General features: G+C 36.2%; 2 protein-coding genes across 2 annotated transcripts; one reads left to right on the plus strand and one right to left on the minus strand.

Moving 5' to 3' along the window:
- The first annotated feature begins 120 nt into the window (after positions 1-120).
- Positions 121-5,666, plus strand: LOC121796023 (7-hydroxymethyl chlorophyll a reductase, chloroplastic-like). The gene is made up of 19 exons (XM_042194710.1): positions 121-267; positions 347-446; positions 575-659; positions 834-945; positions 1,980-2,064; positions 2,168-2,209; positions 2,309-2,387; positions 2,938-2,989; positions 3,090-3,152; positions 3,420-3,517; positions 3,814-3,849; positions 3,928-3,989; positions 4,098-4,125; positions 4,645-4,724; positions 4,816-4,885; positions 4,965-5,022; positions 5,103-5,167; positions 5,246-5,340; positions 5,419-5,666. The coding sequence occupies exons 1-19, from the start codon at positions 201-203 to the stop codon at positions 5,507-5,509; spliced, it is 1,368 nt and encodes a 455-aa protein (XP_042050644.1). The 5' UTR covers positions 121-200; the 3' UTR covers positions 5,510-5,666.
- A 2,651-nt stretch (positions 5,667-8,317) lies between these two features.
- On the minus strand, positions 8,318-10,269 carry LOC121793691 (probable indole-3-pyruvate monooxygenase YUCCA3). The gene is made up of 3 exons (XM_042191734.1): positions 9,501-10,269; positions 8,981-9,352; positions 8,318-8,810 (listed from the first exon to the last, which is right to left on the minus strand). The coding sequence occupies exons 1-3, from the start codon at positions 10,170-10,172 to the stop codon at positions 8,595-8,597; spliced, it is 1,260 nt and encodes a 419-aa protein (XP_042047668.1). The 5' UTR covers positions 10,173-10,269; the 3' UTR covers positions 8,318-8,594.
- Positions 10,270-11,989: the final 1,720 nt, after the last annotated feature.

An 11,989-nucleotide genomic window follows, 5' to 3' on the forward strand; every position in this document is an offset into this window, starting at 1 on the left:
GGCTACGAGGGAACTTGCCAAAATGGAAAAATGAGAGGGAATAGAGGGCGTATTTTGACATGTTAGAATAATCCCAAAACTCCAGAAAACGACGTCGTAGCAAAATTATGTGATGGGAAATCTAAATTGTGTGGCGCAAAATCATCAGCTCAGTTTACCAGTCTCTGACTGTTGCCATTGCTACAACCTACACTACAACTATGGCTGCTGCCGGAATCCTTCACCATAATCCCTTCTCCCTCTCCATAGTTTCACAGTCTTCTACAGGTATATATCTCTCTATCACTTCCGCACTTTTCCTCCTCTTCTTCTCCTTCTCTGTTAACATGTACCTCGAAACATGCAGAAGGTACAACCTCCAACTCTCCCAAGCTGAGAGGCGACTGGAGGCAAAAATCTAGACCAATTACCCCTGGTGGTACCTACCCCGCCAAGGATCACTGCAGGTTCTTCTGTCGATAATCCGCAAGCTTAAGTTTATAATCATTTGTTGTTCAACTATGCCTTATGTTCAACCAACTTAAGCTGATTGAGCCTTTTCGTGCTGAAATGTTGCTTGTTTTTGATGGCGCAGCCGCTGCGGGCTATGCGATACGTACTACATTGCCCATGTGAAGAACGCTTGTGCTTTTCTTGGAGATGGCATGTCTAGAATCGAAGTAACTTCTGTTTTTGCTCTTGTGGTTATATTTTTCTGGCAATTTATGGTTCTTGAACTATGTTATCAAAATATTGTCTAGTATGTGGATACTGAAGATATATTGTCATGAAACACTTGCAGAAAGACATCTTTCTATTGATGTACTAGTGGTTGATCTTATGTACTGTCTCAGGTTCTCGAGCCAAAGGTCCATGGCCGAGGCAGGAAAATTGATTCACTAGATGAGACTTATATGGGTGTTTATGAGGATCTACTATATGCTCGCAAAACACAACCGGTAGAGGGTAACGTTCCTTAGTCGATTCAAGTCACTTTGTACTTCCAATACTCAACGAGTTCTTTATTTAATCTACAGTTCATTATAATGTTTAGCATTGCTTATCTTATGTGGTTCCTAGGGTAATATACCTCTTGTAAGACATTTGGTTATGATTGTGGGTTCGGTTATGATTTTTCGGATTTTAAAGACTACTTTAGGAGTTCCCAGAACTTTATAGGTAGATTAATTTAGAGCTTAAGAAATTGCCAAAATTTGGAAAAATAAGATTATGTATCTATATTAGTAGGGAAATAGCACCAAGACCTTCATTTTATTTCTGAATTAACAAGGTTGAGCTTTACCGTCATAATTATTAAATTATTTATTTTTCTCTAATCAAGAATTTGGTATTCTATGTGTAATAGTAATAGCGAAGGCCGTGTCTGGAAATGCCAAGTATCAGTCCTGGTCCTAGAATAAATCCAACAAAAGCTTACTTTGATTTTAAAAAGTTATAAGAGTTGAACAAGAAAGTATGACAGCATTAGTGATATTGCAGATTTCTTATGCTAGTTCAAAGATATATGATTAGCCCTTCACTCGGCATGGATAAATATATACCACTTTCAAAACTACAGTCCTTTTAAGAATAACTATTATCCTTGAATATTCTATTTTACCTTTATTTATAAGATGTTTTACTTTATTTTTAAGTAATCTGTATAATCTTTAGGTATCATTTGAATATTTTAAATATTACTAAAAATGTAGCACCACAAGCAGTAAAATATATCAGTATATTTCGCAATCAAAGTAGCACATGATAACTTGTGGTTAAATTTCATCTTGTAAACTGGTGTTAAAGTTTCCAATTTGTTTTCTTGTTATTGGTAACCATAATCAGGGTATTTCTAAAACAGATCATTGGCACATTCGTATATTGGCAGTGAGGTGTTATTTCTACTTGTCGAAACCAATTCTATTTGTGTATAGAATTGAGCTGATATTTCATACACATTATTCTTTTGGTCCATATCCTACATAACTCTACTTCAATAGGGGCCCAGTGGACGGGCATAGTGACCACAATTGCAATGGAAATGCTCAGAACTGGCATGGTCGAAGCTGTTGTATGTGTGCAGAGGTGCTGGACTGTCTAATCATCCTATCCATTGCACCGAATAGATATTTATCGTTATTTAATGGTGTATGGTTTTTCTTTGCATCTCTTCTTTGTATGATTACAGTGATCCAGAAGATAGATTTACTCCTAGACCTGTATTGGCAAGGTTTGTTTCATGACATTCCAGATCTGTTAGGATCTTTAGATAGGTTTCTAAAGTAAGACATCTTTCTAGAATGTAATCAAACAATTTTTTTGAAATCAGGACTCCAGAGGAAGTGCTTGCTGCCAAAGGAGTTAAACCAACACTCTCTCCTAATCTTGATACTCTTGCTCTAGTTGAGGTTTACCCTTCTTATCTTTTGCCAATATCATTTAGTATTATGTTTGATGTAATTAAAAGTGAACGGACTTAAAACCCTAGTATTTGACTTAAAACTGCATTGCATGGCATCCTGCTGCTATAGTTAAATTGTTGGCATAGTCATGCAAGCTTGTAACTGCTTTGTAATCTTCTGAACTATAATATATCAATGAAGGAATCAAAGGGTGTTCGAGAGTCGAGAGGAATATGAGACGGGGTTAAGTATAAACTAATTGTAATGGTTTTAAAGCATAGTTTGTATCAGGTATTATCTGGATATGCTGTTCATTTTAGGGAATAGGGACTACTCTACGGTACCTATTTCACCCGACTTGTATGCACCCATTCTCAGCGGATCTGTTTAAATCTTCTACTATGTATTTGAGTGTTCAGTATCCTCAAATACAGTACTTTTGTATTTTAAGTCATTATTTCACTCCAAACTTCTTCAGTATTAAATCCACTAGTTAAGTGGAGCTTGTTTAGGATTAATTATGCAAAAATAAGTAATTTTTCGGTTACCATCTCAGGCTGCTGGTGTAAAACGTCTACTTTTCTGTGGAGTTGGCTGCCAAGTGCAAGGTATCATCATCATAATCATATAATTATATGAAATTCCTTCCTTAATAGCTTAATGGTGACTCAGACTATTTTTAATGCAGCATAATTTCTTGAAGTGCAGCCTTAAGATCAGTGGAGCATCATCTGAATCTGGAAAAGCTTTATGTTCTAGGAACTAATTGTGGTATGCCTGTCATTTTGTCCAACTCTTTAGCACCTTCAAACCTTATTTCTGATTGAAGTCGTGGAGTTGGTATTAAATTCAATTTGGAATGCTGTGTATTCTCGAAACAACTTGTAACCTGCTGAAATCTAGTAGTTGTAAATAATGTACTACTATACTGTGAAAATCTATAACTTGTACCATGGTGGTGTTATAATTTTCTTTGTTTTGTTGCTGAAGTTTCTTAGGTTAACATCTTATGTGATATAGTTCATTTTTCTTTTGTAGTGGATAATGGAACCCGAGAAGGCTTAGACAAATTTCTGAAGGCTGCTAGCACTGAACCAGAAACTGTACTTCATTATGAATTCATGCAAGATTACAAGGTTTGGCTCCTTCTAGATGTTTCCTTGAAACTTTTCTGGAACTACGTTATTGTTGGTTTTTATATGTTTCCTATGATCAGTATGAACTTTCCCACAAGTCGTCAATATCAAAGACATTGCCAGTAAATATCATTACAGTCCCTAGTTGTGTTTTATTATTGAAAGCATTTTTAATGTGATACACTAACTTGCCATGAGTAACTCATCAAGTAATTTTGCTAGGATATTAATGTAATGATTCTTAAGCTACTTGGTTGATGCTTTTATATTTTATTTTTCTTTTGTTTATCCAATAGGTTCACTTGAAGCATTTAGACGGTCGTATTGAAGAGGTAACCTGGTTTCATCATCTTGTATGTCTTTAGTGCTTAATAGTGTAATGCTTGATTCAACATGTTCTTACTAAGCAGGTCCCGTATTTTTCTCTCCCAGCCAATGAGTTAACGGATGTGATTGCTCCTTCTTGCTACAGGTATCATGCATGTTCAGCTATATACTTAAGTGACAATTATTGTGCTTGAAGGCATTATCTACAATTTGCATATTCTTCATTGCTGATGCATATAATATGTTTTTGCAGTTGTTTTGACTACACAAATGGTTTAGCGGTAAGTGTACCCTACTTTATCTAGAGCTCATTATAGTATTTTTGGTTTCTATATCAACAGTAAATAAAATCTTATTTTCTATACACTTCTGAATCTCTCTTGAACCAGATAGTCTTATTATATCCCATCTTTTCTCAGTTAGAGACTCCTGTATACACATACCTTCTTTTATGAAGTTTGTCAGCTTTATGTTGAATGTGGAATCTTTGCTGCATATAATACATGGTTTTCCACCTTTCTAGTTTCAGTAATTAACCTTTTTGGTGTGTTTTACACTTCATATTTCTACGTACAATATTTTGAAATTTGTGCGTAGCACGAAACACTACACACAACACACATGCGGCCAAGGTTGTAAAGTTAACATTAGACTTTAGAGTGCTTTTTTGTTAGTACAATGTATATACTGGGATGACACTCAACTATATATGGTTCACACTTACTATTTTGCTAGAAGAAAAACACAACTCTGTTGGAATTTAAGAATATGTCATCTCTCATTGTTCTAAACTATTCCAGGATTTGGTAGTAGGTTACATGGGCGTACCCAAATATGCCAGAGTTAGCATGACACAACATCCACAATACGTCACTGTTAGGTGATATGTGAAACTAGTGCATTCACCTTCTTCTTAGTGATGCATGCTCGCTCTAGTTGCTTATACAATTTTTTATTTGCTCAAATGGTAGAAACGAACGTGGAAAGGAGATGCTAAATTTGGTGAAAGATCTTCTGGAAATCACCCCCACAATCAGTTCGGTAATTGACATCTTCATCATTTCTTTGTGTACTTCTGCAGTATGTTTAAGATTCTGACTAGTTGGATTGCTTATTTCAGGGTAACAGACGTCCATTCGTAACTGAAACTGTGAAAGCTGATGATAATGCTAAGTTAGGTATGCAATGGCACTCTTTATAAAAATTACTCCACTTTATACATCTGCAATATAATTTAGAGCTCATTTTTCCCTCGTAGGCAAAGGTCCATCTCAGCCTGCTCCAAAACTTGTTGGTGACCTAATAGCGTTTATCTTGAACCTGGTAAAGATTGTCCCATAACTGAACAATTTCAAGATATGTAAAAGGTTTTCACATTCCAACCTTGCTTTTACGCTGCAGGTTGGTCCTAAAGGTCTTGAATTTGCTCGCTATTCGCTGGACTACCACACCATTAGAAACTACCTTCATGTCAATCGCGCATGGGGAAAAGAAAGGTATGCCAGAAAGGGAGTATGGCGAAGTAGCATAGAGATTGTGATTACTTAATGATTCTTTTGACTTTTTTGGTGCAGAGCCGAGAAGCACATGCCGTCGTATGCAAAGAAACTAGTGTCCATGTACAACCAAAACGGAGAAATCGATCAGATGCTATTGAATAAGTGATGTTCAGAGCAAGATTTGGATGTAGAGTGCAATTCATTGTATGTCAATGTCATCTCAACTGATAGGTTTGAAAACTGCAGAATGTGTTGGAAACCTACTATTTTGAGTAAAGAATTTGATGAGCTATAAATGATGAAGATTGTCTGATTAGAGCTAACCCAAGTTGTCAAGAGTCTATAGAGTTACTTTCATTACCCCCTTGACGTGGGACGTTACACACATGGGACGACGAATATTGTGTTCAAGCTTGTATCATTCTCAGCCAAGTTCTACTTCTTAAACACTTGATGAAATCAATTATATATGTAGGGTAAACATCAATATCAAGCTTAAAGAATGTAGTTTTATTTATTTATTTATAAATATCTCACACATTCAATATTGACAGATTTTATCCGAACCCATGTTGGCCACAGAAAAATGTAGAAAGACTAGCTCTAGAATACATTTCTCTTGTTTAATCAATTTGTGCAACTAAGCCACTGAGGCATGAACACATACGAGATATTTCACACATGCAAGTATTAAAGAAGGAATCCAAATGCATCCAACAGAGACTTATGGTAAGGAAAAGAAGAGCTTGAATGGCACGTTGTAATAGCAGGACAAAGTGAACTAGGACATCAAGACACAGCCGCCAACCTTGGACAAAATACACTGATTTCAATGAATGCAAAGTGCATCAAATGAAGCTTTCTCAACATCAAGGAATGGGCTTTCATCTTGAGGTGACGCACACACTTGTTGACTCGGGGTGTTAGGGGGGGCACCAGCACCCCCAACCATTTTATCGATTGTTTTCTTTTTTTTGATCCCCCCCTTCTCCTGGATTTGAGCTCCTCTTGAACTATTTTCTGTGTTTGCACCTGATCCCCACGTGTTTTCTCTTTCTTGTAGCGGATCACACGATCTAACTTAGGAAACTTCTGAGGTGAAACTTAGTTCTGTGAGCCTTTGCTGGTGATTCAATTCTACCAGCTGATGCAAGTTGGAATCTTTGTTTTCATCATGTTGGAGTGTTTTGTTTTAGCTAGATTCTAATTATGTGAGGATATGAAAGTAGTGCTAGATATGTGGCCCCAATCAAGAGAGAGAGAGAGAGAGGGGATTTGGTGCCTGAATCAGCAGGCATGGGAGTTCATGGAACATGTAAATATATGTACTATTTGGGCATCCACTGTAGTAGAAAGAAGAAAAACCACAATCTATGTTCTAAATCAGCAAAATACCTAATTTTCAAATCCCCCAAATTTCCTTCATTATATAAATCCTCAAATTACTATTTTGTGGCTCCTACCTCATAATTCTATTTTTTCATTACATCCACACATAAATTATTATCTTATTTTTTGTATATATAGAACCATTTAAAAAAATTAAATTAATTAAAACGAATAAATTATTAAATGAGCAATAATTATCAAAATTTTATTAAATTAGAAATGAGTACAAAGCATTTTCTATTAATTAATTAGCCAAAATTAACAAAGTTCTAATTAAATTATTAAATAAAACAATTAAAAAATAAAACAAAAATATGAATAAATAATCAAAGAAAATTGAGAAAAGGAAAAGGAAAGGAAAAACATGAAGAAATCATTGATAAAAGTAAAAGAAATGAAAACATAAAGAAAAAGAAATAAAAAATATAAATATGCGACGTACGCAATGAACTGCACGCGCTCATGCTGTATGCGTTAAGCCGCGTCCTTTGACTACTTCCTTGTGTGGGCCCCACGTGGCATAAAACAAGGTAGCAAATTTGCTACCTAATATTCTCTTGGTCAGTCAATAGATGTCTCATTTAAAAAAAAATTAAATATTAAAATTAAATATGTCATTTCATTTTTATTATACTATTTTCAAATGAGTCTCACACTTCGGCTAGCTTATTTCAATTTTATATAATTATAAAATTAATAGTAATATATAAAAATAAAATTTACATTTTATTAAGTTTTTTCATCCACAATACTTGATTTTTCTAAAAATCAATTCACCAAACAGCTCGAATTCTATTATTGGACGAAGTGAGGACGAAAGACTCATAGCCAAAAAACCACATTTCTATTGACTTTTCTTGTTTCTAATGATGATATTGAAAAGGTGAAAAGGTGAAAAGGTGAAGTCATGAGTGATGCTATAGGAAAAGGACTCAGATAGAGAGATGATGAAAGTGATGCTTTACTAATTCATACATTTTAGATTCTTCTTTACATGAAATCATTAGGCAAAGAATGTTAATTAATGTTGGTGTTAGGAAAAGAATAAATGTTTCTTGATCCATTTTGGGCAGGCAGCTGTGAAATCCACCACTACAGAAATGAAATGTCTTGGCCTTGATATCTATTTTTTGTGGATCAAGTTTCTCACTACTGACAACGACTTGCAACCTAGGGTTAGATCGAATTAATTAATTCTTTTCCAGTAGTATTTCTTTTATTCTTTCTTGTGTAAATTGTAGCATGTGCTATTGGCAAGATGGAAGTTCTTCAATTTTATAACTATGTACTTGTTCCTAAACAAAGCTAGTGAAGAGTCTGCATCACATTGAATACAACATTTGATGCTATTGAATAATGGTTACATGGTCCACCATATTATTGGACCAATTTCTGGAGATAGGTTCCCATCACTTCTATTGTAATTTAATACTACCAAATTGGACCATTTTAATTCCCTTTCGGTATTAATTTGGTAGTAAGGTCTTTCTCTCAAGTCATAGGTTATTCACCATTGGTCTTTCATCATAACATTTAAGGGGGTGGGGGAAACACCAAAGAGAAGTGAGCATATACCAAATAAATTAATCTCTTGACATTAAAGAAAAAAAGTTTAATCAAGAAAGCCTCATCTCCCTTTTTACAAGAAAATAAATGCTAAAATGTAAGGTTTTTTGGCACTCTTATTGAAGAGGGCTTCTGTTTTTGTTCTTTTTTGTTTTATACTTTCTTTTCTTCTACCATTTGCCTAACCAAACTCCCCTTATCTGTCAATGTGCTGGTAAAACTAGACCAAACACAAGAAAATAAAGGTAAAAAAAGAAAAAAAAACTAGAAAAGAATTTGTCATCAAATTATTTGCATCATCTTCTATTGCAGGCCACTCCCACTGCATGGCTCTTGTGCTTGATTTCTTGATTCCAAATCTCAGCTATGTCTTGTGCAACTCGGACCGCGTCAGCCGATGCACCCGAGAGGCCTCTCCTTGTAAAACCAACTGCATAAAGCCCATCTTTGCCCTTCCAACCATTTGGAAATGGTGATCTTGGAAAACCATCCTTTGTAAAGAACTCACTTTCCTACAAAGCACACACAATCATGTCAGAAACAAAGCTAATTAACATGCATTGATGAAGTGAAACATAAGATTCTAATACTTAGACTAGTGTCTAAGATTCACTTAAAAAGAGTAGTACTAGTATTTTACAAGCACCAACTCCCATAAGTATCACATAAATCTCCTCCTCACCTTTAACCATGTGGGCACATTGCTAGAGTATCCAGTAGCCATGATGACAGAATCAACACAAAGAATCTGTCCATTAACAAGCTCAACACCTTCCTCCAAAAACTTGTTGATCCCACAGACCACCTTGATGTCTCCTGACCTTATCCTTGCAAGTGCACCTATGTCAAGAACAGGGGTCTTCCCCTCAGTATGCTTCAGCTGCAACGGCCCCATCGCCGGCCTCTTCAGCCCATACCTCTCCGTGTTCCCAAGAATCAGCCGCGCCGCCGCCACCAGTATCTTGTCCGCCACCCAAAGCGGCAGCCATTTTGTCATCAGACCAGCTAGCTCAAATGTCGACACCCCAAACACATCCTTTGGCAACACATGTATCTGTCCATCAAAACAAACTTACTTTAACATGTCAGAATATTCACAAAATAACTTAAAATTGACCTTTTATTTGTTCAGTTATGTCTCTCATAAAATAATCTTATATTTTCAATGCCAAGCATGATTAAGCTTTGTTAAATGTACTTACAGAGCTGCGGACGACCATAGATGGAAGAGCACGATGATTGGAGAGATCAAGAGAAACTTCCATGCCGGAATTCCCACACCCAACAACCAAAACCTTCTTCCCGGAAAACCCCTTCCCGGACTTGTAATCACAGGCATGCACCACCTCTCCGGCGAAGCCATCCAGCCCTTCAAACTCCGGCACCACCTTCTCCGCATTCTCTCCGGTGGCCACCACCAGCCACCGGCACAAGTAGTCGGTGGTGGAGCCGTCCACGTTGGCGCTCCTGACGCGCCAAAGCCCGCATGCTTGATCGTACTTGGCGGACTCAACAGTCTCATCGAACATCGGAGATATGGCAAAGTGTTGGGCGTAGGCGTCGAGGTAGTCGATGAAGTGGCGCTTGGTGGGATATTCAGGGAAGTCGGCCGGGAAAGGGATGTAAGGGAGCTGGCAGAAGTGCTTTGGGAGGTGGAGATTGAGGCGGTCGTATGTCTTTCTCTGCCACAGCGAGGCAATGCAGTTGGCTCGCTCCAGGATCAGGAAGGGGACGCCTTCTCGCTTTAGGCCCGCCCCGACTGCTAGGCCGGAGGGGCCCGCTCCAACTATCAGGGGGCCGTTCACGAGTATGCAGCGCCGCCCGCCCGTGAACAGCTCCTGCTCTTCCTCCTCATGATCATGCTGATGCCTCATGGAGAGAAGAATGTATGTTTTAATTTGATATTGTTTGTGTGTGAGAGAGAGAAAGAGAGAAAGGGGATTTGATTTGATATGATGAGGAAAAGGAGAGGAGAAAGGTGGAATGAGTGGAGGGGGAAGGAGTACTTGAATGAGGTTTAAATAGGGTGGTGGTGGTGGTGGTGATTAGGATTTGTGAAACTATGATTTTTCTGTTTTTTCCCACATGATTGGATGCAGTGTGTGTGTATGTGAGTGAGAGAGAAAGAGAGGGCTTCTATTTTGTTATCGTAGGTTAATATTCCCCAGTCTTCCAAGAATATGCACTTTCTGGTTTTGGAAAGTCTTTTCTCTCTAATGAGGTGAGACTCATTCTCTATTAACAATACTTTAATTACTTTTTCTCTCTACCTCTCTCTTACTTTACCAATTTTACATTAAAACTCGTGCCAAACTTAAAGTGCATATTCTTTGGGGACGGAGGGAGTATTGTGCTAACTTAGGTTTAGGTACTTAGATAATGTTACGAAAATATAGGATCTAAGAAACCTTTGGTAGTTATGTTTTTTTGGTTCATTAGTGTATAGTACTTTTCTTAGAAGAGGAATATGCTTCCACTTAAATTTACGGTCGACAAATTGTTTCTTTTGTATCAGAATCTACTGCAATTATGCTACAATGATAAGAAATAGAGGATCTCAGATCCAAAAATATCGCTATAAATTCTATCCAAGGTTTCTACTCTGAATGATTATATTCGGATCACAGACTTTCTCCTCTATTTCTTATCCACATTGCAGTATAATTACAATAGATTCCAATACAAGTGAAACTATTTATGGACCATAAATCTCTTTAGAAGCATATTCCCTTCAAAGAGTTTGACTTTATGTTCGCCGATCTTATTAATTTATTACTATTATAAATATATCCAATTATAATTATTAGGTAATATATAAGATCGCTAATATACATGTACCAATCATAGAACTATTTTTCAAATTCATATATTATACACCTAATAACATGGGATAAATATAGATATTTCAATCAATAATGATAATCTATAAGTTGCTTTCTAGAAAATGATTCTATAATTTGGTGTGCCCTTCAATCAATATCTGAAAATGTGGGAGAAAGAGACTAATCTCTCAAAATAATACTATATTGATTATCATGATTGCAAATCTCAAAACTAAGCATACATTCTTCTCTTCTTTCTTCCTCTAACTAGCTAGAGCAGTGTCGAGTATGATTTTATCACCATACATATAATATATTCAAATGAATTAGGTACAAATTTAAATTGATCGAAAAACGTGAATCTTGAGATTTGTATTTAGGAGCAAATGTTGAAGTTAAACTATTAAAGTACATTCTTCCATAATAGATTTAGTGAAAGCACTAAATTTGATTAGCAACTACAAACACTTGAAAGATCTTCCTTTTTGTGTTCTTTTTTCTCATTTTTTTCTGCTTTTTTTATCTGTTTAGGTTGAGAATTGTCATAAATATTTTTGAGTTTGTTAGAAATCAATATCTCGCCTATGAGATTGTTCGGAACTCAATATATAAGCAACACAAACTTAATTAAATTTCATTCTTCTCAAAATATAAATTAATTAGAGGCGTGTATATATATAGTTTCCAGGGACACCCCCGAAAAGTTTAATACTAAAATCATATTGAAGTAGTGCTTATTACTTAAACATTGCTTGCAACTTTACTCAATATCTGGGACGATGTGGTTTGTATCCGAAGAATATCGATCCATATATATTATAGTACTAAGTTATAATGAGAACATTTGTTATGTGGGGATTATTGCTCAT

The sequence above is a fragment of the Salvia splendens genome, chromosome 3 (assembly GCF_004379255.2).
Source record: "Salvia splendens isolate huo1 chromosome 3, SspV2, whole genome shotgun sequence".
Classification (NCBI taxonomy): domain Eukaryota; kingdom Viridiplantae; phylum Streptophyta; class Magnoliopsida; order Lamiales; family Lamiaceae; genus Salvia; species Salvia splendens.